General features: G+C 45.1%; 2 protein-coding genes across 2 annotated transcripts; one reads left to right on the forward strand and one right to left on the reverse strand.

The window, feature by feature from the left end:
* Nucleotides 1-115: 115 nt before the first annotated feature.
* On the forward strand, nt 116-13,949 carry kiaa0319 (KIAA0319 ortholog). The gene is made up of 17 exons (XM_030749634.1): nt 116-270; nt 937-1,073; nt 1,157-1,214; nt 2,318-2,985; nt 3,164-3,269; nt 3,424-3,522; nt 4,172-4,318; nt 4,430-4,571; nt 4,661-4,809; nt 5,027-5,178; nt 8,750-8,888; nt 8,980-9,139; nt 9,271-9,407; nt 9,543-9,665; nt 10,401-10,491; nt 10,592-10,683; nt 11,421-13,949. The coding sequence occupies exons 3-17, from the start codon at nt 1,172-1,174 to the stop codon at nt 11,576-11,578; spliced, it is 2,406 nt and encodes an 801-aa protein (XP_030605494.1). The 5' UTR covers nt 116-270; nt 937-1,073; nt 1,157-1,171; the 3' UTR covers nt 11,579-13,949.
* aldh5a1 (aldehyde dehydrogenase 5 family, member A1 (succinate-semialdehyde dehydrogenase)) lies at nt 12,338-21,612 on the reverse strand. The gene is made up of 10 exons (XM_030749635.1): nt 21,179-21,612; nt 19,601-19,684; nt 17,697-17,867; nt 17,474-17,590; nt 17,243-17,386; nt 16,927-17,070; nt 16,681-16,839; nt 16,399-16,562; nt 15,995-16,053; nt 12,338-14,441 (listed from the first exon to the last, which is right to left on the reverse strand). The coding sequence occupies exons 1-10, from the start codon at nt 21,464-21,466 to the stop codon at nt 14,230-14,232; spliced, it is 1,542 nt and encodes a 513-aa protein (XP_030605495.1). The 5' UTR covers nt 21,467-21,612; the 3' UTR covers nt 12,338-14,229.
* Between the last annotated feature and the right edge of the window lie 1,592 nt (nt 21,613-23,204).

Below are 23,204 nucleotides of genomic sequence, written 5' to 3' on the forward strand. Positions count from 1 at the left end.
AATAAGCTCCTCCCTGTTAGCTTCCCGACATGCTGCTGAATAACGCTTTATTTTGAAAAGCTCGTATTTTTAGGTTTTATTTTGAAAGCTGTGACCGGATGTCGGGCTCCTGTTTTCTCGGCATCACCGTGAAATCAGGTAAATCTGTGTGGCAGAAGCCCCACCAGTGACTCCAGTATGAGGCCCGTGAGGCTGACTAGGCCCGCCCAGGAGGACCATTAAGGAGCGGAGAGGCCTGCTGGGAGAACTGGGAGGTTCGGCAGAGACCAGGTGGGTCAAACCGGGTCAATAATCACCAAACGGCACCAGAATGCTTTAATTGGTTGAACCGGCGAACATTCCGGAGCTTTTTTCCCTCCTCGGAGCTGTAAAATGTTAAAAATGGCGACCTTTGACGGCAGGTGTTGTCTCATTATTGCGCCGTTAGCCTTCACCGCTCACACAGACCTCCGTTTAAAAATCCCTAAATTTGGTGTTTTCTGTTCATAGAAGACAGAAAATCAGATAACCAATATAAATTCAGGTTTCCGTCACTAAGTGCCGAATTTCGGCTCCGTTTCTAAGTGCTTTTATGATTTTTCATGATTTATTTTTTAATATTTATCAGATTTCCCTCAAACGGCCTTAAAAGTTTGAATTTTTAGCGGAAGGTGTGTTATGTAGTGGGCTAAACGTGTGCCGAATAAAAGAGTGATTGATAAAGATGCGTGAATTATGAGTAACGCTTTATCTCTTATGAATGTGTACTTATACAGGATGAAACCTTTAACTTCTAGTTTTTTGAACGGACTCTGGATTAAAGGCTGACCCGAGGCGCGTGAGACAATCCGTAATGACGGCTGGGATGTGATTTTTGTGGTTTCAGCTTCAGTTAAGCTGATATGTTTGGTTTTTGGGGAGATTATTAAAAATAAAATCAGATTTCTTTGGCCGAAGGTGCGTTTGTGTTCAGTGACAGCGTGGCGGGTTCGTGCTGCTGGGCGGGGCTCCAGGTGGCGCTGTCCAGCGTGACGGTGCTGAAACTGGCAGGGAGGATCTGACTGCGCATCCGCGCCGATAGGATTCGTTTTCAGGTGTGTGATGAGGAGAGAGGCCGGATGTTTATGTCTGTTTACTGATGATTTCCTGTGTTTGAGGCTGTGATTGTTTGTTTCAGGCTGAAGGAGCAAACATGTGGGAGAAAATGTTTCTGCTTCTGATGCATGCTGTGGAAGGTAAAAAATCATTTAACAATGTGGACATTGAAACATTAAAAATAATGTGTCAGACCTTCAAATGCAGACCCCAGGACTGTTTAACACACTTTAGTTCATTCATTTATGGCAGAGTTGCCTCACTCAGTGCCTGACCTTGAACGTGGTGACGTGTGCTTAGAAACTGCACAAAACAGGCAAAAAAACCATCAGATTGATGAAACGTGCACACTTGATGGTTATTTCTCTTTGAACTGTCTGTGAATCAGATTCATACCAAAATTCTGAGAATGATAATCACGATCTGCATAACGCCACGCCTCCTTTTCTCCAAATGAGAAAGTTGTACAAAGAAATCAGGAGACTTAAACTGAGCCTAAGGAAGCTGAAAGAAAAGGAACACCTATCTATGGTGTGGTGAGATGTTTTTAAAAGGAAAAATTTTTTAAAAATCAGCTGAATTACTTTATCTTTGGCTAATCTACAAGAATGTATTAATATAAACCTGCATCTGAAAAATGCAGTGCAGTAAATGCTGTCCTCTGCAGGCTGCACTGAGAGCACGCCGGCTGTGGCTGTCAGACAAACCGGCATTGGAAGAATGTAAAAGCATCACAGCAGCTTTGATGAAGGGCTGTTTTTGGAAATTTAATGAAAAATAAAACTGTAAATTTGAGCTGCACGTTTTTTTTTTAAATACGAGTGGGGCAGTGTTGCCTCAAGACCAGGAAGCTTTAAAGGATGTTTTAGAAGCAGTTCTTGAGGCTGAATTTATTAAAGTAAAATAAATAAAGAATAAATAAAGCCCAGATCTTGCTATTCAGCAGCTATCTGTTATGCACCTGCACCTTAAGACCCTTGTTGCCGCTATAGTAGAATTATGCTATACCTATTTAGTTTAGTTTAGTGTATTCTTATTCTATTTTTACTTATCCTAGTTTAGCTACCTATTTATTATTTATTTTTCTGTACTTATTTAAATTCTGTTTTATTTATTACTCTAATCCTATGTTTGACCTTTACCGAGACCTGAGAAACTACATATCATTCACACTATGTCTCATAGTCTGAGTCAGATTATTAAACCCAGTTCAAGGTAACCCAGCCTGCTGTTTCTGTTGCAGCTGCAGTGGCGTCTCAGTGCTGGCAGGGGGCGACCTTCTCTGAGGCCGTGGTGTCTCCTGCGGTGGAGAGCAGCGGTATACTGCGGGTGCCCGGCGTGGCATCTCTGCCGCAGTGTGTGGCTGCATGCTGTGACCTACCCGGCTACGATCTGGCCTGGCTGTTCGAGGGCCGCTGTTACGTCCTGAGCTGCCAGCAGAGGGAGAACTGTCAGCCCCGACAGACACCTGGCGCTGACTCTTTCCTTGTTTTCCTGCGTCGGGCGTCACCGCAGACGCTGGTGCTTCAGTCTCTGGTGAGGGGGGAGCCGTATGCCGGCCGCTGGAGGCCCCTCTCTCGATCGTCTGAGGCCCCCGGGGACCTGGAAGCCCTGAAGGATCTCACTCTGTTTGACGGGCCCCAGCGAGGCTTCTCGGACCCTGGGATGCTGGATGTGGAGTACTCGGAGGGCAGCCAGGAGGAAAGGGGAGGAGTCCATTCAGAAGTGGCGACTGATCAGCTGCCTTTGAAGGAAAGAGACCGCCTCAACCAATCAGAGGCAGAAGACGGTCCAGAAATGGAGCTGACAGAGAGCAGCGTGGCCCAGAAAGGAGCCTCCTCTGTGGGGAATGTGAGCCGGGGAGAGGAGGTCGCGACCAGCAGACCAACCGAGGTGGCAACAGAGGAAACGGTGAGTTCAGTGTAAGAGCTCGAGTCTGGCCCGACCACACCCCCCATGTCACAAGGCCAGAGCAACATCTGGGAAACAAATGTTTCTGATTCATGTTATTCAGTAAGAAATGCACTCCAGCCTCTCCATGATGCTTTTCATGGTTGGACTTCAGGTGCTCTTATTTTTCTTTTTACAGACACAAAGTAGCCCCAGTTCTCCACCCCTGAAACCAGTGACCCACTCAGCTCCAGTCCACACCCCACCTGCCCTCCCCGGGCCCATCAGCCCCACAGCAAAGCCAGGTAGGTGTACCTCTGTCACATCACTCAATCTCTGTGAAACATGTTTATCCTTTTAGAGTGGTTTAAGAAAAAAAATTCACACAAATGTGTCTGAAGCGCATTAAAGATCCCGGCCTGTCCTGGATGGAGCAATAACATTATCCTCTACCTGCAGGTCCAGCCCTGGTGGCATCTCTTGGAAACCTCGTACAACGTCCCACAGTGAAACCAGATGCTCGAGCTGCTTCTGAACCCACTGCCGAACTCACATCAGGTGAGTTTACCCATAAAATGTCTAAAATAGGTGCATATAGCCAACAGGTGAGGTCACTGAAATGTTAGGTGTGTACTTAAAGACCAATGGAAACATCCTGAATGTGGTGGTTGGAGGTTAATTGTTGTGATAAGTGAGATTTAAAAAATGGGGAATTCGTAAAGCACCTCGTGGTGCTGTGAGGCTCCCTGTTATCAAAAACATGATGGAAACTTCCAGAAGAAAAATGCTTACTACATGAAATTTAGGAAGTGCCCAGAGTCGGGGTCTTTGGTCTTTGATTGGTTGTGGCTCCATCCAACTTTTCTACTCAAACACTTCCTGCAGCGCCCCCTGCTGTGACATCGTCATCTAGATTTATGGACAGGATTAACCCAAACGTACCTTTGAGAAACATGAGCAGCTTCCAGGCTTCAAACATGAAATTAGATGTTTCAAAGTGGGCCCTGTTTATAGAGCTGAATAATGTAGCTCAGACTGTGATTCTGTGGAGTTCACATAGACATGAAGGTTTAAAACTGGAACAGCAAAGTCAGATTAAAGACAAACTGGTAACCTCAGGGAGACCAGGTGACTCAGGAGGCAGCTAAATAAAGGAAGGTGAGGTCTGTATGAGACAGCATGATCAAACTTTCAGTTTCTCTCACAGACACACCGAAGGTGCTTCAGTCTGCAGCCGCAGCTCCAACTTCCACCACCCAACCAACTGTGACCTCTGACCTCACCACCTCCACCTCGTCAGCTGCCAGGGTTAACACTCTGAGCACGACGGAAGCGGCTGCTGCTGAACCAGCCGGTAACTCAGATACAGTTCGAGTGTCCTTCAAAGGCCAATGTAACATGTTTTTACTTTGCCTCTAAAGCTAAATAATTGAACCTGCTCTGACTTTTCCATCTTCTGTGCCAGAGGTCAGAGGGTCAAACCGTGGTCCAGTGGCCATTGTGGGTCCCGACAGGAACCTTTTTCTCCCAGTGAGCAGCTTGTTGCTTGACGGCAGCAGCAGCACCGATGACCATGGCATTGTTGGCTACCACTGGGAGGCAGTCAGGTGGGAGCTGGAGGAATGTTTTAATGACTGAAAGATAAAAATGTCTTCACGAATTTAAAGATTTTAATTTTCCCCCGCTGTCTCTCCAGCGGTCCTCCCGGGCTGAAGCTGGATGACGTGGATCAGCCCATCGCCATAGCCTCAGGTGTTCGGGTGGGGCGCTACACCTTCAGACTGACCGTTGTTGACCAGGAGGGGGCGACAGACAGTGCCTCACTGACCATCCAGGTGCAGGAGGGTGAGTGATGCTGCTCACTCCCAACCACCTCAGTTTTAATTCAGGGAAATGAGAAGTCGAGGAGAAGCTGGAGCTTCCTGCAGCTTCACGCTTTATCACTTTTTTTTGTCAAACTTGCTTCACTCACAAAGCAAACGCTGCGAGATTAAAGTTCACAAAAACATCATCAGAAGACTGTGAACCATCTGATTCTTTGCTGTTGTCTCTCCTTCTTCAGCCAGAAGTAGTCTTCCGGTCGCCCACGCCAGCGGCAGCCACTCGCTCACCCTGCCCAACAACTCTCTGGTCCTCAGAGGCTCGGTGACAGACAGGGATCAGGGTGAGGTCCGCTTCCTGTGGACCAGAGACAGCCAGAGTCCTGCTGCAGGGGTCAGTACAAACAAGGACACCTCAGACGCCAGAATACAGTTCAATTATGAACTGTGATGGTTTACATAAAGGTGAAATCACACTTTAAAGTAAACATTAAAGAGCAACTTTCAGGTTGACAGCCTCAAAAAAAAAAAAAAAGCTGAGATCAGACGAGGGCGTCAGTGTCAGTGCTGAACCTCTCAGCCTCACCAGGAGCATCTTCAGACACCCAGTCAGTCACTGACTGTGAAGTGAACCCAACAGAGGCTCTGAATTATTCAGAAACAGTCTTATTTTATTTTTAGAAACATTTCACAAAAACTGAGGTGTGCATTAAATCAAACCAAAGGAAATGATCATAAAACCATAATTCAGTTCAGATTATATGGTAGATAGATTACAGAATAATTAGTTTAGAAGATTATATTTGTCGCAGCAGATTTTATTGAATTGGGTTAGAATAGATTATGTTGGTCTGTTAGATTACAATAGATTAGAGAGACTGCATCAGTCAGAGCAGATTAGATTTGATCAGAGTATATTGGGAACATTTATTATTTTAGTGTTATTTGTCTGTTTTTATTACTGTGCACTGGATTCTACTTCAGATTTATTTTGATAGTTTCATTTTATTGCAGTAATTAATTAAATATGCAGCTAAATCAGCAAAGGCATAACTCTCTCATCAGAAAGGCAGGTGAGTCTTTCACCTGTGAGCTGTGGTGTTTAAATATAAGCAGAATGATCAATCAGTAAGCGCATGAATATACCCTTTTGTGTGTGTGTGTGTGTGCGCGCGCGCGCACGCACAGTCTGATGTGTATTATGTGGAACTGCAGGAAGTTAAATTGATCCCAGAACTCTGTTCTCACCATCCTTAAATTTGTAGCCTTTGAGGCCAGGTTCAGTGTATTGGAGACTCTAGCCACCGTTAGCTCTTCTCCAGCAGATCCCGAGCAGCCGGTAAATAAGGCCGGCTAGCTGACTGAGAAGGAAATGTAGTCCTAAACAGAAGCCCGTACACCACCAATTGTTTTCCTTTCTTGTTGTCGAAGCGACGGCATGACGGCTCTATGTACACAGCAGAAGGTGATGTTGGCGAGTTTTGCTAGTCGCTGTGCTAACGTACCTGCTAACGCTTCCTTGTTCCACCGAGAGAATTAAACCGATGTTCAACATTTGTTCCGCATGTTGTTCGCACTCCACCTGTCATGACCCTGCATCCCACCAGTGGGGGTGTGCCCCACAGTTTGAGAAACACTGGTTTAAATGACTCAACACCCTCGAGTCACACTATCAGAATGCTCGAAGCACAGGTCGAGGAGGAGGAGTAGCAGCAATCTTCCATTCCAGCTTATTAATTAAAGACCCAGACAGTTTTCATTCTTTTGAAAGCCTGACTCTTAGTATTGTCCATCCTAATTGGGAAATTCAAAAACCTGTTTTATTTGTTATTATCTATCATCCACCTGGTCCTTACTCAGAGTTTCTGTCTGATTTCTCAGACTTTTTATCTGATTTAGTGCTCAGTTCAGATAAAATAATTATAGTGGGTGATTTTAACATCCATGTAGATGCTGAGAATGACAGCCTCAACACTGCATTTAATCTATTATTAGATTCAATTGGCTGCTCTCAAAATGTAAAGGAGCCCACCCACCACTTTAATCATACTCTGGATCTTGTCCTGACATATGGCATAGAAACTGAAGACTTAACAGTATTCCCTGAAAGCCCCCTCCTGTCTGATCATTTCTTAGTAACATTTACATTTACTTTAATGGATTACACAGCAGTGGGGAATAAGTTTTATTACAGTAGAAGTCTTTCTGAAAGTGCTGTAACTAAGTTTAAGGATCTAATTCCTTCATTATTATGCTCTTCAGTGCCAACACAGTGCAGAGCAGCTACCTAAACTCTGCTCCCAGTGAGGTCGATTATCTCAGTACTGTAGCCAGGCTGACAAAGAGTCAGAGCTCTGTTGAGCTGAGTATTCTTTTAATTTAACTAGTAGTGACTTCATGGATTTCTTCACAAATAAAATTTTAACCTTTTTAGAGAAAAAATTATTTATAACCATCTCAAAGGGTTCTCTTTGTTTACAGCTACTTTCAGCACTGCTGGTATTTGTTTACTCTTTTTCTCCAGCCGATATTTCGGAGTTAACTTCAATAGTTACTTCCTCCAAACCATCAACATGTTTAGTAGACCCCATTCGTACTAGACTGCTCAAAAAAGTCCTTCCATTAATTGATGCTTCAATCTTAAAAATTATCAGTCTGTCTTTATTAGTTGGCTATGTACCACAGGCCTTCAAGGTGGCTGTAATTAGACCTCTACTTAAAAAGCCATCACTGACCCAGCTGTCTTAGCTAATTATAGGCCTGTTGGACCTCAGTGCAGCTTTTGATACTGTTGACCATAACATTTTATTACAGAGATTAGAGCTTACTATAGGTGTTAAAGGTACTGCACTGCAGTGGTTTGAAACATATTTATCTAATAGACTCCAATTTGTTCATGTAAATGGGGAGTCTTCTTCACACACTGACGTTAATTATGGAGTTCCACAGGGTTCTGTGCTGGGACCAATTCTATTTACACTGTGAGGAATCTTGGTATTTTTTACTCTATCACCCCAACAGAGCACTTCGCTCTCAGACTGCTGGCTTACTTGTGGTTCCTCGGATACTTAAGAGTAGAATGGGAGGCAGAGCCTTCAGCTTTCAGGCCCCTCTTCTGTGGAACCAGCTCCCAGCTTGGATTCAGGAGATGAAACACCCTCTCTATTTTTAAGATTAGGCTTAAAACTTTCCTTTATGATCAAGTTTATAGTTAGGGCTGGATCAGGTGATCCTGAACACCCCTTACTTACACTGCAATAGGCCTAGGCTGCTGGGGGCTCCCATGATGCACTGAGTGTTTCTTCATTCACCTCTTTTTTTTACTGTGTTTATACAATACTGAGCATTTTATCATTAGTAGTTATTAACCCTGTAACGTCCAACATGTTGTCTGTTATGCAATGTATTTCAAAAGTACCACCATTCGTGTACTTTCACCAACAATTACCATAATAACCCTATACTGGGTGTGAAGAGCAAATTCTCAGCCTTCAGGAACAGTTTGAATTTTTCCGATAGGACCAACGGTCGCGTAATCACAGTAATTCAAAGTTCCCTTAATCAGCCGCCTCAGCGGTGATACGCTTAGTGTTAACCATCTGTTCACAGCTAGTAGGGGCAGGTAATGGGTGCTTCAGTGGCGATCGCTGGTATTGTAAGGTTAATCTCTGGCTCTGTTCCACAGTGTGTCTTTTGTCCTGTCTCTGTCCCCTCACCCCAACTGGTCTCAGCAGATGACTGCCCCTCCCTGAGCCTGGTTCTGCTGGAGGTTTCTTCCTGTTAAAAGGGAGTTTTTCCCTTCCCACTGTTGCTAAGTGCTTGCTCATAGGGAGTCATTGTAGGGTCTTTCCCTTACAATATAAAGCACCTTGAGACAATGAGTTGTGATTTGAAGCTATATAAATAAAATGTTATTAAATTGAACTACTTTCCAAATCCAACCTCTGACTGTCTGCTGGTTCCAGGATGTCCTGTACTCCTCTGAGACTCAGCCCTCTCTCTATCTTGCCAACCTGGTTGAAGGCACCTACCTGTTCCAGCTGAAGGTAACTGATGCCCAGGGACGCTCGGGCTTTGCCATGGCCACCGTGGAGGTGCGACCAGGTGAGGCTGAAAGCTCTCTGCACATCCTGATTTGGTTCTGCTGAGACAGCCATCAGTTGTGCAAAGATGTGTTCCTCCTGTGTGTCTGTAGAGCCCGGTGGCGGGGAGCAGGTGGAGCTGGAGATGCTGGTGTCGGTGTCTCAGGTGAGTGTGGCTCAGAGGGACACCGTGGTCCGACAGCTCGCTGCTCTGATCCACGTCCTTGAAAGCGACATTCAAGTCAGAGCACTGCAGGGACATTCGCACATCAGGTACCAGTATGCACCATGGACTAAATGATCCCCACGCTGGGTCACTGATGCTGAAGGTGGTCTGAAGTTTAGATTATTCAAGAGGTTCACTTTAAATGTCCTTAAGATTGTGATATGTTCTCTGCTCGCAGCACGGTGTTGCGGTTTTCTGTCCGGGGCCCCTCGGGACTTCTCTCCAGCTCCCGTTTGGTCAGTATGCTGAGGAACCAGCTGCTCAGAGAGAAGAGCGAGTACCTGCTCTTCAGAGTCCTGCGAGTGGACACCGTCTGTGAGTTCAATCAGAGACCAGGTCACCTGTAACCTAAACTGAGAGAGGAGCAGGGCGGGATCTTTGGTTTCTGTTTGCAGCGGTAACACTTTTAGGGTATTTGGCTGAATTTAATGTGGTGGTTCCTCCCTTCAGTGTGTCTGCTCCACTGTTCGGGGCGTGGCCAGTGTGATCCAATCACTAAGCAGTGCGTCTGTGACCCCTTCTGGACCGAGAACCTGATTCGTCGTTACTTCGGTGATGGAGAGAGCAACTGTGGTAACTTCTGATTTTTAGTTTTCAGCAGCAGCTGTCGGCCCAACTCTCTAACTTGCTGTAGATTTGTGTGTGTAGATTTGATATAAATGAGTCACTCTGAAAGGTCTCAGCCTGCCCAGGTACCTACAGCAGACTGCGGAGAAATCGACTGTCCCAGAAAACTCGAGTTGAGCTAGTTTCATTTAGAATGTATAACTTCCACACATGTACCAAAGAAGAGAATCTTATAAATCTACCCTTTGAAGTGAACTTACAGCAGCATCGATGGATACCCATACACATCACACACAGACTGCAGATTTCATACATTCATGAGCTCAAAAACAAAAGCAATAAAATAAGCACGAAGACTTTGAACTGACAGTTTTCTACAAATCATTAAAAATACTCTTCTGACTCATTGTGCAGATATTTATATTTATATATGTATACATGGATGTGTCTGATACACTCAGTGCAGTGTGAAGTTTCCTCTTGCTTTGGCTCCATAATTAGAAACACACTTTTTGTTTTAGAGTCGTCCAACTTTAAAATGAAGTTTTCTGCTGTGCTCAGCAGAACTGTTTACGGCAAATCACTTCTGTAGATTAGCAGGCAATAATATAACAGGTAGCATGCTTTTAATATTATAGCTGTTTCTGTGTAAAATCCAGAGCAGTTCAGTGCGACTCTGTTTCAGGCGATCAGTCTTCGCTCTGATTTGTCAAACACTGACGGTTCTGCTCCTCCTGACAGAGTGGAGGGTCCTGTACGTCATCCTGACCAGCTTCGTGCTCGTCGTCCTCATCCTGTCGGTCAGCTGGACGTTTATCTGCTGCTGTAAGAGGTGAGGACACAGCTGCAGGTGATAAACTGATCCCAGAGCAGAACGTGAGATGAACCCAGGTGTGTTTCTGTTTGTGAGAACTGATATCCACTGTTTTCAGGAGGAGACAGACCAAAGTGAGGAAGAAAACCAAATACACCATCCTGGACAATATGGATGAGCAGGAGAGGGTGGAGCTCCGACCCAAATTCAGTGAGTCACGTCATTTGCAGTGCTCACCTTCCCAACATGTCCCAGCTTTTTATAAACATCTCCACATTCCTAAAAAAAAAACTGTGCCAAAAATGTTTCCATGTCCCTACTGATGTCCCCGCATTCCCAGAAATGTTCCCATTTTCCATCTGTGCAGGTTCTCCTTCATCCAGGTCACGGTAGCCTCAAGTGTTTGAAATGACTTCTTTTTGGTTCATGAGGACATTGCACCTCACCAAGAACCTGATGGGGAGTCACAGGGAGCTGTTCCCTTGGAGGTGGTCCTGAGGGTCGCTGTGCCACCCTGTAATCACGAGTCCTCACGAGCCAAAATGTGAATCAAGCTGTGGGTCATTACTTCCCAGGTGGTTCAGCCTCCACTCACACTGTGACCCATGCGACCTTAAAATAATTCCCATGATGGTGGGGTGGGACGGTGTCTCAAAGGATTCGCACCTCAGTTCATGAGACGGCTCACACGATTACCGGGTGGCTCAGCGACCCTCAGGTGTGAAGGGTGAAACAGCTTCATGAACCAAAATGAAGTCCAGGTGCCTTCATTTCAAGCACTCAAGACTGTTTCTGCTTTCCCTGAAATGTTCTTGAAAGTTTCTCTGCTTTAGAACAAGCTTTGCCACTTGAGCAGTGAGAAGGACCTCCTGTATCTCTAAGACTTCAGTGAGATTTAAACTCTCTGTTTGAGGATGTGACCACCTGGTGACCTTTCCTCTGTGCAGGTATCAAACACCGCAGCACGGAGCATAACTCCAGCCTCATGATGTCTGAGTCGGAGCTGGACAGCGACCAGGACACCATCTTCAGCCGGGACCGTCCGGTCCGCAGCAGGAACCGGATCAGCGCCCAGGCCGCCCGCAATGGCGACGCCTTTGGATGATGGGCTAGCCGATCTCCTGCAGACACAGACAGGTGCATCCTGGGACGTGCTTTTTTCGCCATTCCTGAGGATGGTAACGTGTCCGATTTCAAAGGACACAAGGAACTCCACACCTGGAGGACAAACCTACGGCTGCTCGGACAGGTGACAGGAAGTCCTCAATGAAGAACAATATTTTTCCCAAAGAGAAGCCTGAAAGGGCGGGACCTGTTAGCCCGGCACAGTCTGAAGCAAAAGTACCCACCATCACACCACACCCAGGCTTCTGAGACACAGTTTGTTAGCCAACAGAGCAATCACCAGGAAACACGGCGTTAGCTGATGATGCCGTCAGTGCTGCAGGGCGGCATCTGATCCTGCTGGGAAGGAAAATTCCTAAACTTCAGTGTCGTTTCTCTGAGGCTCGTTGAGGCTCAGCTCAGCACCGTCCAAACACAAAAACCTCCAACATGTTAGACTTTATAGTAAAGAAGGAGAAATATCAGCGATTGCAGTCAGTGAACCAAATGACACATTTGTTTGTTAAGAAGCATCGTGTGACTCAGACATTTCAGTTTAAAAAAAAGCAACTTTAAATATTTCCCTTCTCAGATGGGAGGCTGGTGTTAGACCCACCAGGTTTACTTTATTTGAAAATTACTGCCCTCCAAAATACCCGACACGAACACAATCACAGCAGGACGTATCACAAATTAATCTTTAATTCTGCTTTAATACATTTAGTCAAATACAAAATTTACACATTAACATTGACAACAGTGTTTCACAATTCAAATTACACAGAAATGAGTATTCAGTTACTAATCTGCTCCCAGATTTAATATTTCAAATATTTATGATGTACTTCATTAAAAGGTACTTATTGTAACTTCCTGTGTTTTAAAGCAGCCTAAAAAGCTTCCAAAAATAAGTAAATGAAGAAACATTTGGACTGAAAAATTAAAACCAATTTTAATAAAATGAGGGCACAGATAAAAAGAAAAAAGTTAAGCTGAAAGCACGCCCCCTGGTGTCAGAACATTGAAGCTTTTCTGAGGGTAATTACAAAAAGTACCTTTAACTTTAAATCAGGCAGACTGAACGGGGCCAACAGGTGGACTGATCATCAAATATGGCACTTATGATTTCACTGCTTTCAGGACCCAGGAAACAACTTCCTGTGCTTTAACATCAACATCTGTCTGCAAACAGCTGCTTCTTTTAATGGTTTTAACGTCAACAACCTCAGGTACACGCAGACGTTTTCCTCCCAATATCTACAGCACAGATTTACATGAACATGTTTGAAATGTGTACAAAATAAAATAAAAGGCTCTCGTGGCAGATGCTCAACCTCATGGTGATTAAGATCATTAACACGTGTCACTCATGTTAGTTCAGCATCATTAATACTAAAAAAAATAAGGATGCTCAGCAGGAGGTTTGGTGTCTTTTTTTTTTTTTTTAATGGCTGCAAGTTTGCAGCTTTGTTTCCACTTTAAAGAAAAAAAAATCTGAGTGCTACAGGTGCAGGTTTATGGAGACGTGCTGCTTCATGGGCGGACTAAGCTCCATCTGATGGTTTAGAAAGGGTTTTTACTGGTGGTTGAGCATGGTGTTTGTTAAGCCCCGCCCCAACTCATTGAAGTGTCCCAGCTTTTGAAAGTTTAATTTTACAACCAGTGCAAAAAAACCACCAAACACCCATTCCAGCAGATGATAGAAATTATTCAGTCTGGCATGAAGAGGTCTGAGAGCGCCTCCCGCTGGTTCGAGGACGACATGTGAAAATAATAATTAATAAACTGAAGGTGCCGTGTGGGGTGTGAAAAAACTGAATTTTCCAGATTAAAGATGGACACTTGAAGTTATTCCTGGTTCCTCTGTGCTGCATTTTGCAGACGGTCCCTGAACTGCACACAGACCAAGCTGTGTGAGGAAGACTGGCTTTGATGAAGATCAGCTTCATTAAATCTCATCTCTGACATGATTGGACACATGTGCTTCTGGCATTACAATGTTAAAAATGTGGGGATTTCTTGTGTATTTGTTTCTTAGAAAATGTTTTCCTCATATTTGCAACTTTTTAAAGTAAATTTGTGGCTTTTGTCGTTTGTGCTTTTCTTTCATGTAAATTTGCCGTTTTTCCTCATGAATCAGGTTCGTTTCCCCCAGAATTGTACCCAGCTCGCCTTTTCATTAAAAGAAAAAAAGCTTTCAGTTGTGTTGATCATCGTAGAGTTTAAACGAAAATATAAACAAATTCAATTGGTTTTATAACCGGTGGAGCGTGACCATCACGTATCATGAGAAACTACAGAGCCAATCAGAAAAGTTATCCCCCTTATAAAAACATGTCACTGATCATTTTCCTTAAAAAAAAAAAAAAAATGCAAACATGACTGAACTGAATTATCAGCACCTTAAAAATATAACAAATGTCATGCGTATGTCTTCTACACAAAGGCAACAGGAGAAACTACAGACCGTCCAACAGACCAACAGGTTTCCTATAAAAACAGGATCTATTCAGAGGTTTTTGACCAGCTTCCTGCATGAATTCAATTAATTTTTAATTTAAGGGGGTTATTCTGTGTTAATAAACGAATCGGACCACCTTCAGTGCTTCATGAGTTTTTGTATTGCTGCTTCTGCCTCCCGGGTGTCTAGCTTCATGGTTTGAGGCCTCCAAAGCACATGTACTTCACTTCCAGGTACTCGTCAATGCCGTACTTGGAGCCCTCGCGCCCCAAACCGGATTCCTTGACCCCACCGAAGGTGGTCTCTGCCGTGGACAGGAGGCCCTCGTTGACTCCAACAATCCCCACCTCCAATGCCTCCGCCACCCGCCAGATCTGACTCACGTCCTGTGAGTAAAAGTAACCTGAGAGCAGAGGAGGAGTCAGATTTAAACAGCTGGAAATCCATGAGACGCCTCTTTAACTGTACATCAGGCAACTTCGTGTATTAAACTCTTCGTGCCCAGCAGACCGTGGCCTCGGTCGAGCTCCTGCCTCACCAGCAAGAAACAAACAGCTAAAATAAGAGCTGTAACAGGATGCTAAAGTGTCAGAGGTTCATGTTAAACATGGCCTTTAAATATTAAGGTAAAAGGCTGCAGATGGCTCTGAATACCATTTGCTGCCCTTCGGCAGGCTTCCAGAAGACAGCAAATCAGAGGAAAGTGGAATTTTAATGGAGGAGTGCCTTAAAGAGTCAGGAGTGTGAGGCCCAGAATCAAAGAGGATTCAGTCTGTGGAGGAGTCCAAACGCACGGAGCTGGAAATAAGCAGACAGGATGAATTCATGCATACTTTTTTTTTAAATCTCTGGACCCGATGTGACACCTTGTTCCCTCACTTGGTCCCGCAGAAGCAGGCAGAAATAAAGCAGAATGACCTTTAACCCCATCCACAGCAGTTCCAGTCTGATTCTGGTTTTTGTCAGCTGTCTGGAGATGGGAGGGTCATATCTAACGAAGTGCAAAGTGCATTTTTGGTTAATTATCTGGGTAGGGCTCATTCTAAAGATGAAAGGGCTCTTTGAATTTTTTTGATAGGATGAAAAATTGCTATTTTATTTGCATTTTTTCAGTCTGGAGATTTGCAGCGCTCGTTTTGTCAGGACTTTGCAGGTCAAAGAGTGAACGATCCTACGAGAAAACTACAGTCGTCAACTTGTTCAATCAGCCTACAGCTGCTGACGAAGGTCTGAGCGGCTGCCAGTTTCATGGAATTGTGATGACGTACGCCGGAGCCATCCTAAATTTAGTTAGGTGTTCACCTAAACGTATCTTCACCAGCCAGCTAGCGATATTTAGTTAACTACATAACTGTTAGGAGTTCATAACATCATAACCTATTGTAATTACTCTTCTAAAGATACCTTTGTTTTCTTTCCTTTTATCCTCTAATCTTCTCTTCTCCCTCCTCTCTGCTCCAGAGGGATGGGTCCTTTACTGTGACATTTTTGTTTTGTAGCCTCATCCAAAAATGATGGAACTGATGGTCCGTCAAGGTCACTGGGAGCACTGCCAAAACGTATGCCCGCCTAAACTACCTGAATGCATGCTGACACACAAAGTCAGTCAGCAAAAAGTCTACTTATTAAATTAGTGTTGCTACCATTGTACAGTTGTAATAGTTTCTTCTTTTAGGACATTGGAATGTAAAAAAAATAATTCTGAAGAATGTAGGTAAACTCGATGTCATCAATGAGCGACGGTGCTTGTGAGTAGTTTTTAGCAGACGATCAAACAGCTTCTGCTCATCAACTGACATCAAAAATAATGTTTATAGGGCTGATTTACAATACATCTATGCAAAGTAGTACAATGGTAATGTAATGATCCTTTACTCCTGCTGGGTGGAATATTCACAGCAGATAAGAACAATGTGAGATCTACAGTGTAGGAAACAATCAGGCAGGTGGACTCACCTGCCAGCCCAACGTTAGACGCGTTGGCAACAGCCAGAGCCTCCTCCTCCGTGTCAAACCTGCAGATCAGAGACAGGTGGAGGTGAGTCCACATACAGCAGCCTTTTAAAGATGAAACATTTTCTCATTTATGAAATAACCTCTCACTTTAAAAACAACTCTGAATCTCTGCACACCTGAATGAAAGACAGGTGTGCAGGAGGAAAGTTATAAAAATCCATTAGAACCTCTCACACTGTTTTGTACCTTCATCAGGTTCAAAACTGAACATTGTTGTCAGCTGGACTGAAATGTTGGTAAGTTGGACAGAGCGGAGGTCATCATTAATGTTCAGAAACAGGTAATAAACCTGCTCACACAGGAAGCAGATCAATAAATCCGGTTCCATCCGGGTTTGAACCCACCTGATGACCGGCACCAGCGGCCCGAAGGTTTCCTCCTTCGTGCACAACATGTCTGCGGTGACGTCAGCCAGCAGCGTGGGCTCCATGAAGGAGCCTTCGCGGCGCTTCCCACCTTTCACCACCCTCGCCCCTCGAGACACCGCGTCTGACACCTGGTGGACCACCTGCAGGCCAGAGAGGCGATCACTTCAACGCTCATCTAACGTTCGTTCAGAGACCTGCAGTCTGTGCCGCGAAATAAATGTGTTGTTATGGATCACATGGTCAGAGGTGCGGGCCTACCTTGTCTGCGGCGCGGGCGTTGATGAGCGGCCCCTGCGTGGTGTTGGGCTCTGAGCCGTGACCCAGACGGAGCTCCGCATCCATCGCTTGCCCCAACTTCTCCACGAAGCGGTCGTAGACACCACTCTGGACCAGAAACCGGTTCGAACACACGCACGTCTGCAGGAAGACGACACGTCACAGAAACGAAGCTGCACCTGCAGAACAGGTGAGCAGGAGGTACCTAAACAGTCTGAGCAGAGTTACCTGGCCAGAGTTCCTGAACTTGGACGCCATAGCTCCACCCACTGCCCTGTCAAGGTCAGCACTGTCAAACACAATGAAGGGGGCGTGGCCACCCAGCTCCATGGACACCTTCTTCACAGTGTCGGCGGCCATTTTTAGCAACACCTGAGACAAAAGCAGGAAATTTATTAAAGGACCGCTTCTGCTCTTTAAGGTGGCTTTTACATTAAAGAGGCCTGCACATCTGTGTTTCTCATTCATGTTTTATCTGATGATAGCTCTTGCTCTCATCAACAACAATAATTGTAGTGGGGGCAGCCAGCAGGGGGCGCTGCACCTTTCCGGTGGCTGTGGATCCAGTGAAAGAGATTTTGGCCACCAGAGGGTCGGTGCAGAGGACCTGCCCAACCGATGGGGTCGTCTGTCTGGAGCAAGGAACCACGTTGAAGACGCCCGCCGGGATCCCCGCCTGCTCGGCCAGCTGGGAAAACACGCCAAAACACAGGAAGTGACATAACAGTGACAAAGCGTGCTGTACCCGTCTGTGATTCATGGTTATTGTACTGACCTCTGCCAGAGCGAGAGCCGACAGCGGCGTGTCCTCAGCTGGTTTAACCACCACCGTGCAGCCGGCGGCCAGAGCGGCTCCCACCTTCCTGGTGATCATGGCGCTCGGGAAGTTCCACTGGAAACAACGAAAACCACATTTAAACTCTTTATAAAGATGTTATTGATAAAGTTATCAGCCTGAAGCACTGCCCCCCCAAGCATCTCTGTCATTGGCTGCTCACCGGTGTGATGATGGAGGCCACGCCCACCGGCTGCTTGAGAAGGAGGAGCTTTCTGTCTTTGGCGGGAGACGGCACAATGTCACCATAAACCCGCCGTGCCTCCTCAGAAAACCACTCCAGAAAGGAGGCGGAGTACGTGATCTCCCCAAGAGACTCACGCATCGGTTTACCCTGCAGTGTGGACACACACACACACACACACACACACAGCAGGATGATGATCAGTGTTCTGTAACTCTAATCACGTTTAAAGCAGCAGTGACTGTAATTGACAGACTTGTGATCAGCAGTTAACACCATCATGTGACCTCACTATGAGTACAGCGGCACACCCATTTTGGTTCATTTGAGGGAACTCCACAGCACCCTCCCTTCATCCTTTTACAGAGGACCCATTTTCCTCCTTCAGCTCCATGTTTTTATTCAGACTCTCCTAAACGGCTTTGCATGATTGACAGTTTAAACTAATACTCATCTATCCTATACTCCTCCCTCTGAAACAAGCTGTTCTAGCTCCTGTCTCTTTAAGGAGCCCGGCCCTAAAAGCCCACCTTCACCTGATTGGCTGGATTCTGGGAAGCCTGCAGAGAAGCAGCAGTCAGTGCCTGGGAGCTCTACTGCCCGTTAAGTTAGAAAATAGTGTAAACTTAGAAATAAGAAAATAAAGAGTAAAATTATATTAAGAAAATGTTCCACCTGTAATACTTTTATTTTATGACAGAATGGGGAAATGCAGTCAGCCCACTTTAAGGACATGCAACATTTTCCCTGTCAGGGGGCAACGCTTTACCGGTGATGAAATACTAGCTGTGTCTAAATTCAGGGGCTGCATCCTTCAAAGGCTGCATTTGTAGCCCGATTATGTCACACTGAGGCGATGAAGGTTCCTCCAAATGTGGCCGACGAATGGGTCCTTCTTTTCCCTGGATTAGAAGGATGGGCCCAGTGTATCCTTTGTGGCCTACCACATCCCATGATTTATTGCACAGCAAAACTCAAACGCAGCAATGGCAGAGGAGAACGGCCAAAAATTTTGAAATACCACTGTTTCTGTGACTCAAAATAAACTTTTAAGATGTTTTCAGGCAAGAATGTAGACGTGCAAACCTCAGATATCTGCTTGATTTATCAAGATATCGCCTAATTGCAAAAGTGCGCCAACGTTTTTGGAGATGTCCGTTCCCTCTGCGCTAACAGCTGTCAGCTGACCGAGCAGCCGAGGTTCACTATAACCAGAGAGAACATCTGACTCCCAGCACATCTTTTTCAAACTCCTGCTGGCACTCAGATGATCTCTAACGGCTGATGTTTGGTTTACTTCAGTGTTTCATTTGTTCCTGAGCAAATCGGTTTGTCTGAAATTAAAGTTTCACAAAAGCTTTGCTAGGCAACAGGAGCTACACTGATGTGAGGCCAGGTGATGCAGATATAAAGGCTACACCGTCCAGTTTCACAGCTGCTCGCTTCCAGCCTTTGTGGTCTTCGTGAGCCACGAAGGACCTGGCCTGGATGCAGCCCCTGAGTCTGGACACAGATACTGACATATGTTTGCAGTTGCTTAACTTTGGATATTTCTTTCCAGTCCTGTTCACACATCCTCAGGAGGCTTCATCTTTCCCAGGTCAGCATGTAACTAAGAATATGTTTGTAATTATTCATCTGGCTCACTGCTTCGTCGTGTGGTACCAGCTGGTATTACACCAGAGTACAGCCGGTCCAAGTTAAGCTTCAGCTGATATTGCTTTAAGTGTTTGTTGATTGTTTTACTACTACAGTATTTATATATGCTGCTTCCTGGTTATTACCTCAGTCTAACATGTATCTAAATGTTCAGGTTTCAACATACTTTCGGTCTGGAGGTGAGTTCATGTTGTATTCGTGCCTTTTTTTTCTGTGATACTCACACATTCAAATGTGATCAGCTTGGCGAGGTCCTCTTTGTGCAGCATCAGCAGGTCAAACCATTTCCTCAGCAGAAGGCTCCGCTCCTGAGGGGTGACCAATCAGAGCACAGCACGAGTCACATGCACATCATCACATTTAATGCTCTTTATAACCTCTCCCATGCCATGATGCAGGGATATGATATTTATACTTTTATTCAGTCACACTGATTAATCAAAGCACAACAGAGCTGCAAGAATTTTTTTTTCAATAATTAGTTAAAAAAAAAAAAAAAAAAATCAGAAGTCTGACTAAAAATAAAAATAATGTTTCATCACCCCAAACCTACAACAGTATATTAAAAAATATCAAAGGACAAGAAGAGGGGATACAATTCAAAAAAGTGGAAAATTTATAAGAAACAAAAATCAAATTTATAGAGAAATTAGCAAATTTATGAGAAATGCCTCAGAAAAGTGTTTTTATTTTTTTAAGGGAGGGAAGAAGCAGCTCAGAGAAAACAACACATTCACCTTCAGTCAGAAAGTCACCAAAATCTCATCAGCTGACTGCAGTCACTGCTCCTTTACTGTATGTTTGTGTGAAGCTGGGATTTGTTTGTTTTTGTGTTGTTCGTTTTGTCTGACAGAATGAAGAGTCTCTGTTTCTGGAGGGTTTGCAGCCTGCTGCTGGTTGGTTTGGTGGAGCTGACCTTTAACAAGCCAGACTGAGCCTGGACTTTGTCTCCGTGCACAGGAAACGTTCACCTGAGAGTGAAGTTGAAACCTTCAGCCTACAGTTCACTGCTTTCTTGTTTCACTGAGCTCCTTCCTGCATGACTCCTTTTCCTTTTAGATGAATGAACGGCTCCTGTTCCAGCTCAGCAGAACAGGTGTTGTAATTTTAGGGTGTTCACTGCTGCTGAAGTTGTGTTTTCTGTGTTTTCTGACAGTCCTCATTTCCGCTCTCTTATACCTGATACTCTTCATTTTCGGTGACTCTTGGATCTGGTCTACGCAGCTTCAGACCAAAGTGAAACTTAAAGTTTGGGTTTAGTTTAAACTGCGAGACTTCCGTGAATTATGTGTTAACCGAATAAAGACTCCACACATTTAATTTGCACAAAGACTGAGCTTATTTGTGTCTAAACCCACAGCAAGTCAACATTAATGCACTGGATTAAATTTAAAGTATGGCGGGCGCAGCGGGCATTACATAAACCTTCTGAATTTGTGTGAATATTGTTAAATCAGGTCATTTATGTGTTAGCCGAATAAAAGTCTGGCTTCTTTCAGATGTAAAATTATTGTGATAAATTGCGTCTGAGACCTCACGATGTCAATATTAACAGCTAACTTTAGGGTTACAGCGTTTAAGTGGAGTGCGGAGGGCACTGCAACAAAGTGAAACTTTAATTTTTTTGGTAAATATCCCGTTATCCGGTGATTCATATGAAAGCCGAATGATAGCCTGGCTTCTTTCAGGTGGGATCATCTCAGTGCTGGATTGTTTCGTTTGATTTTCAGGCTGAAATTGCGACATTAATTTTAAATTGTCCGTTTTTCGCGTGGAGTCCGGTGAAGGAGAGCGCAGCCTACCTTGGCTGTGTACTGCTTCCAGGAGTGAAAGGCTTTGTAGGCAGCGTCCACCGCCTGCTTGGCCTCCGCGGGGCCGCAGTCCGAGACCCGAGCTATCTCTTGTCCGGTGGCCGGATCCAGGACGGGGAACACCGAGGCCGCGGAGATCCAGCGGCCGTCCACATAGCCCTGCGTCCGGAGGAGCGGAGCGGAGACATCCAGGCTGTACTGTCTGTGCATGGCGGCGGGTAGGCCGGGGAGGAGCTGCCGGAAGAAACAGCGGGTCCTCAGCACGCAGGCAGCGGACATACCGGGGGTGTTTGTGCAGCTGGGAGAGCGGGGCTACCTCTGTCTGCTGGATGTCTGTCCTTGCAGGTCTGCAGCTGAAGCCTCCTGCAGCTTTCCGTTGGTTTCAACCGGTCCCTTAATCACGTGATGCCGTTCAAACAGCGCGTGTCTTCCGCCCGGAGGTCTCTGTAGGGTCACGTTTGATTTCAGAGGTGGGAGAAAGCACCTGCCCACCACCTTCATCATCATCATCATCACCCCCACCACCACCACCACCATCAGCAGCAGCAATTAGATATGAAAATGCTTAAGTCACAAGAGAAAGTCCAAATTATGGGGCAATGTCAGAAGTTACCCTTCACTGACTTAAATAATTCAGTTCAATTTCATTTATATAGCACCAAAAAAAAACAAAAAAAAAAACAACAGTCACCTCAAGGTGCTTTATATACATATATACAATACAATAATACAGAGAAACTCAACAATCAGAGTGAACTCCTATGAGCAGCATTTGGTGACAGTGGGAAGGAAAAACTCCTTTTTAACAGGAAGAAACCTCCAGCAGAACCAGGCTCAGGGAGGGGCAGTCATCTGCTGTTACTGGCTGGGGCTGAGGGGAGAGAGACAGGACAAAAGACACACTGTGGAAGAAAGCCAGAGATTAATAATTACTAATGATTAAATGCAGAGTGAAGTATAAACAGAGTGAAAAGAGGTAAACGGTCTTGAGGCAGGAATACTGGGTTTCCAGATTTTTGTGTTTTCTTCAATAAATGCGACATACAGCATAAAAATGACAGCACGCCTGGGTACACAGGCACATGAGCAGGTTTCACAGGATTCTCTGCAGTGTGTCAGAAACTGAGTCCAGCCCTGATGCAGCAGCTTGTAGAAGCTCTTTCAGCAACAATAAGCTGCAGTGATAGTTTCCTGTGTGACTTTATCGGTCTCTCACATCTCTCACTGCTTCACAGCGTTGCTTCAGCACTCTGAAGGTTCCAGCACAGCATCTCAGTCAGGCTGAGGTCTGGACTCTGGGCCGTCGCAGCTCCTTCATTCTTTTCTTTTTCAGCCGTTCTGCTGATTTACTGCTGTGCTCGGGATCATCGTCCTGTTCATGACCCAGTTTGGTCCCAGCTTTAGCTGTGGGACAGTCGGCTCACATGTGACTCGAGAATACTTTGTTACACAGAGGAGTTGATGGTCAAATAAAAATAAAACCCCATCACACTGTAGTTATAATCAGGTATTTATTGTCATTCAGCCAAAGATAAAATGCACCATTACACATTTTAATCTTTCCAATTAAATATATAAGCTAAATGCAGATGCTGATGATGATTGGCATGTGGATCTGCTGCAGGAGCTTCATTTGGGATCTTCATCCTGGGCTTTGGGAAGATTGTTTCTCTCTAAAAAGGCCCGTGAGGATTCGAGCATCAGCGCCTGTTCCTTTGATGTTTTCAGCAGAAACTCCTGCTGAGTTCAAAGGTTAGAATAAGAATATAGCAGACAGGTGAAGTACAGAGACTAAAGGAGCACAGTTAGGATTTCAACAGTTTGGGAGGAGCTCAGAGCTGAGAGCAAATCATTTCTTACCAAAGCTGTGTGTGTTTGGTTTCAATCCAGAAGAACAATCAGAATAAAGATGAACATTAATGAGCCTCAGTGATGAGCATCATGAGTGGTGCGAGCAGGTTTCAGGTTGCTGCAGATGTGCTGGATAAAGAGGCTCAGTGTGCAGGTGTGTCACAAA

This window comes from Archocentrus centrarchus, chromosome 16 (assembly GCF_007364275.1).
Source record: "Archocentrus centrarchus isolate MPI-CPG fArcCen1 chromosome 16, fArcCen1, whole genome shotgun sequence".
Lineage (NCBI taxonomy): Eukaryota > Metazoa > Chordata > Actinopteri > Cichliformes > Cichlidae > Archocentrus > Archocentrus centrarchus.

What these genes read in the sequence shown, in the direction of transcription:
- kiaa0319 (XM_030749634.1), top strand. Translation starts at nt 1,172, where the DNA reads ATGTGGGAGAAAATGTTTCTGCTTCTGATGCATGCTGTGGAAG. An exon ending in CACCGTGGAGGTGCGACCAG is followed by an intron (nt 8,889 to 8,979) that starts GTGAGGCTGAAA and finishes GTGTGTCTGTAG; the next exon opens with AGCCCGGTGGCGGGGAGCAG. An exon ending in GGAGCTCCGACCCAAATTCA is followed by an intron (nt 10,684 to 11,420) that starts GTGAGTCACGTC and finishes TCCTCTGTGCAG; the next exon opens with GTATCAAACACCGCAGCACG.
- aldh5a1 (XM_030749635.1), bottom strand. Translation starts at nt 21,466, where the DNA reads ATGTCCGCTGCCTGCGTGCTGAGGACCCGCTGTTTCTTCCGGCAGCTC. An exon ending in ACGCCCGCGCCGCAGACAAG is followed by an intron (nt 16,563 to 16,680) that starts GTAGGCCCGCAC and finishes TCTGGCCTGCAG; the next exon opens with GTGGTCCACCAGGTGTCAGA. An exon ending in GTCTAACGTTGGGCTGGCAG is followed by an intron (nt 14,442 to 15,994) that starts GTGAGTCCACCT and finishes CTCTGCTCTCAG; the next exon opens with GTTACTTTTACTCACAGGAC.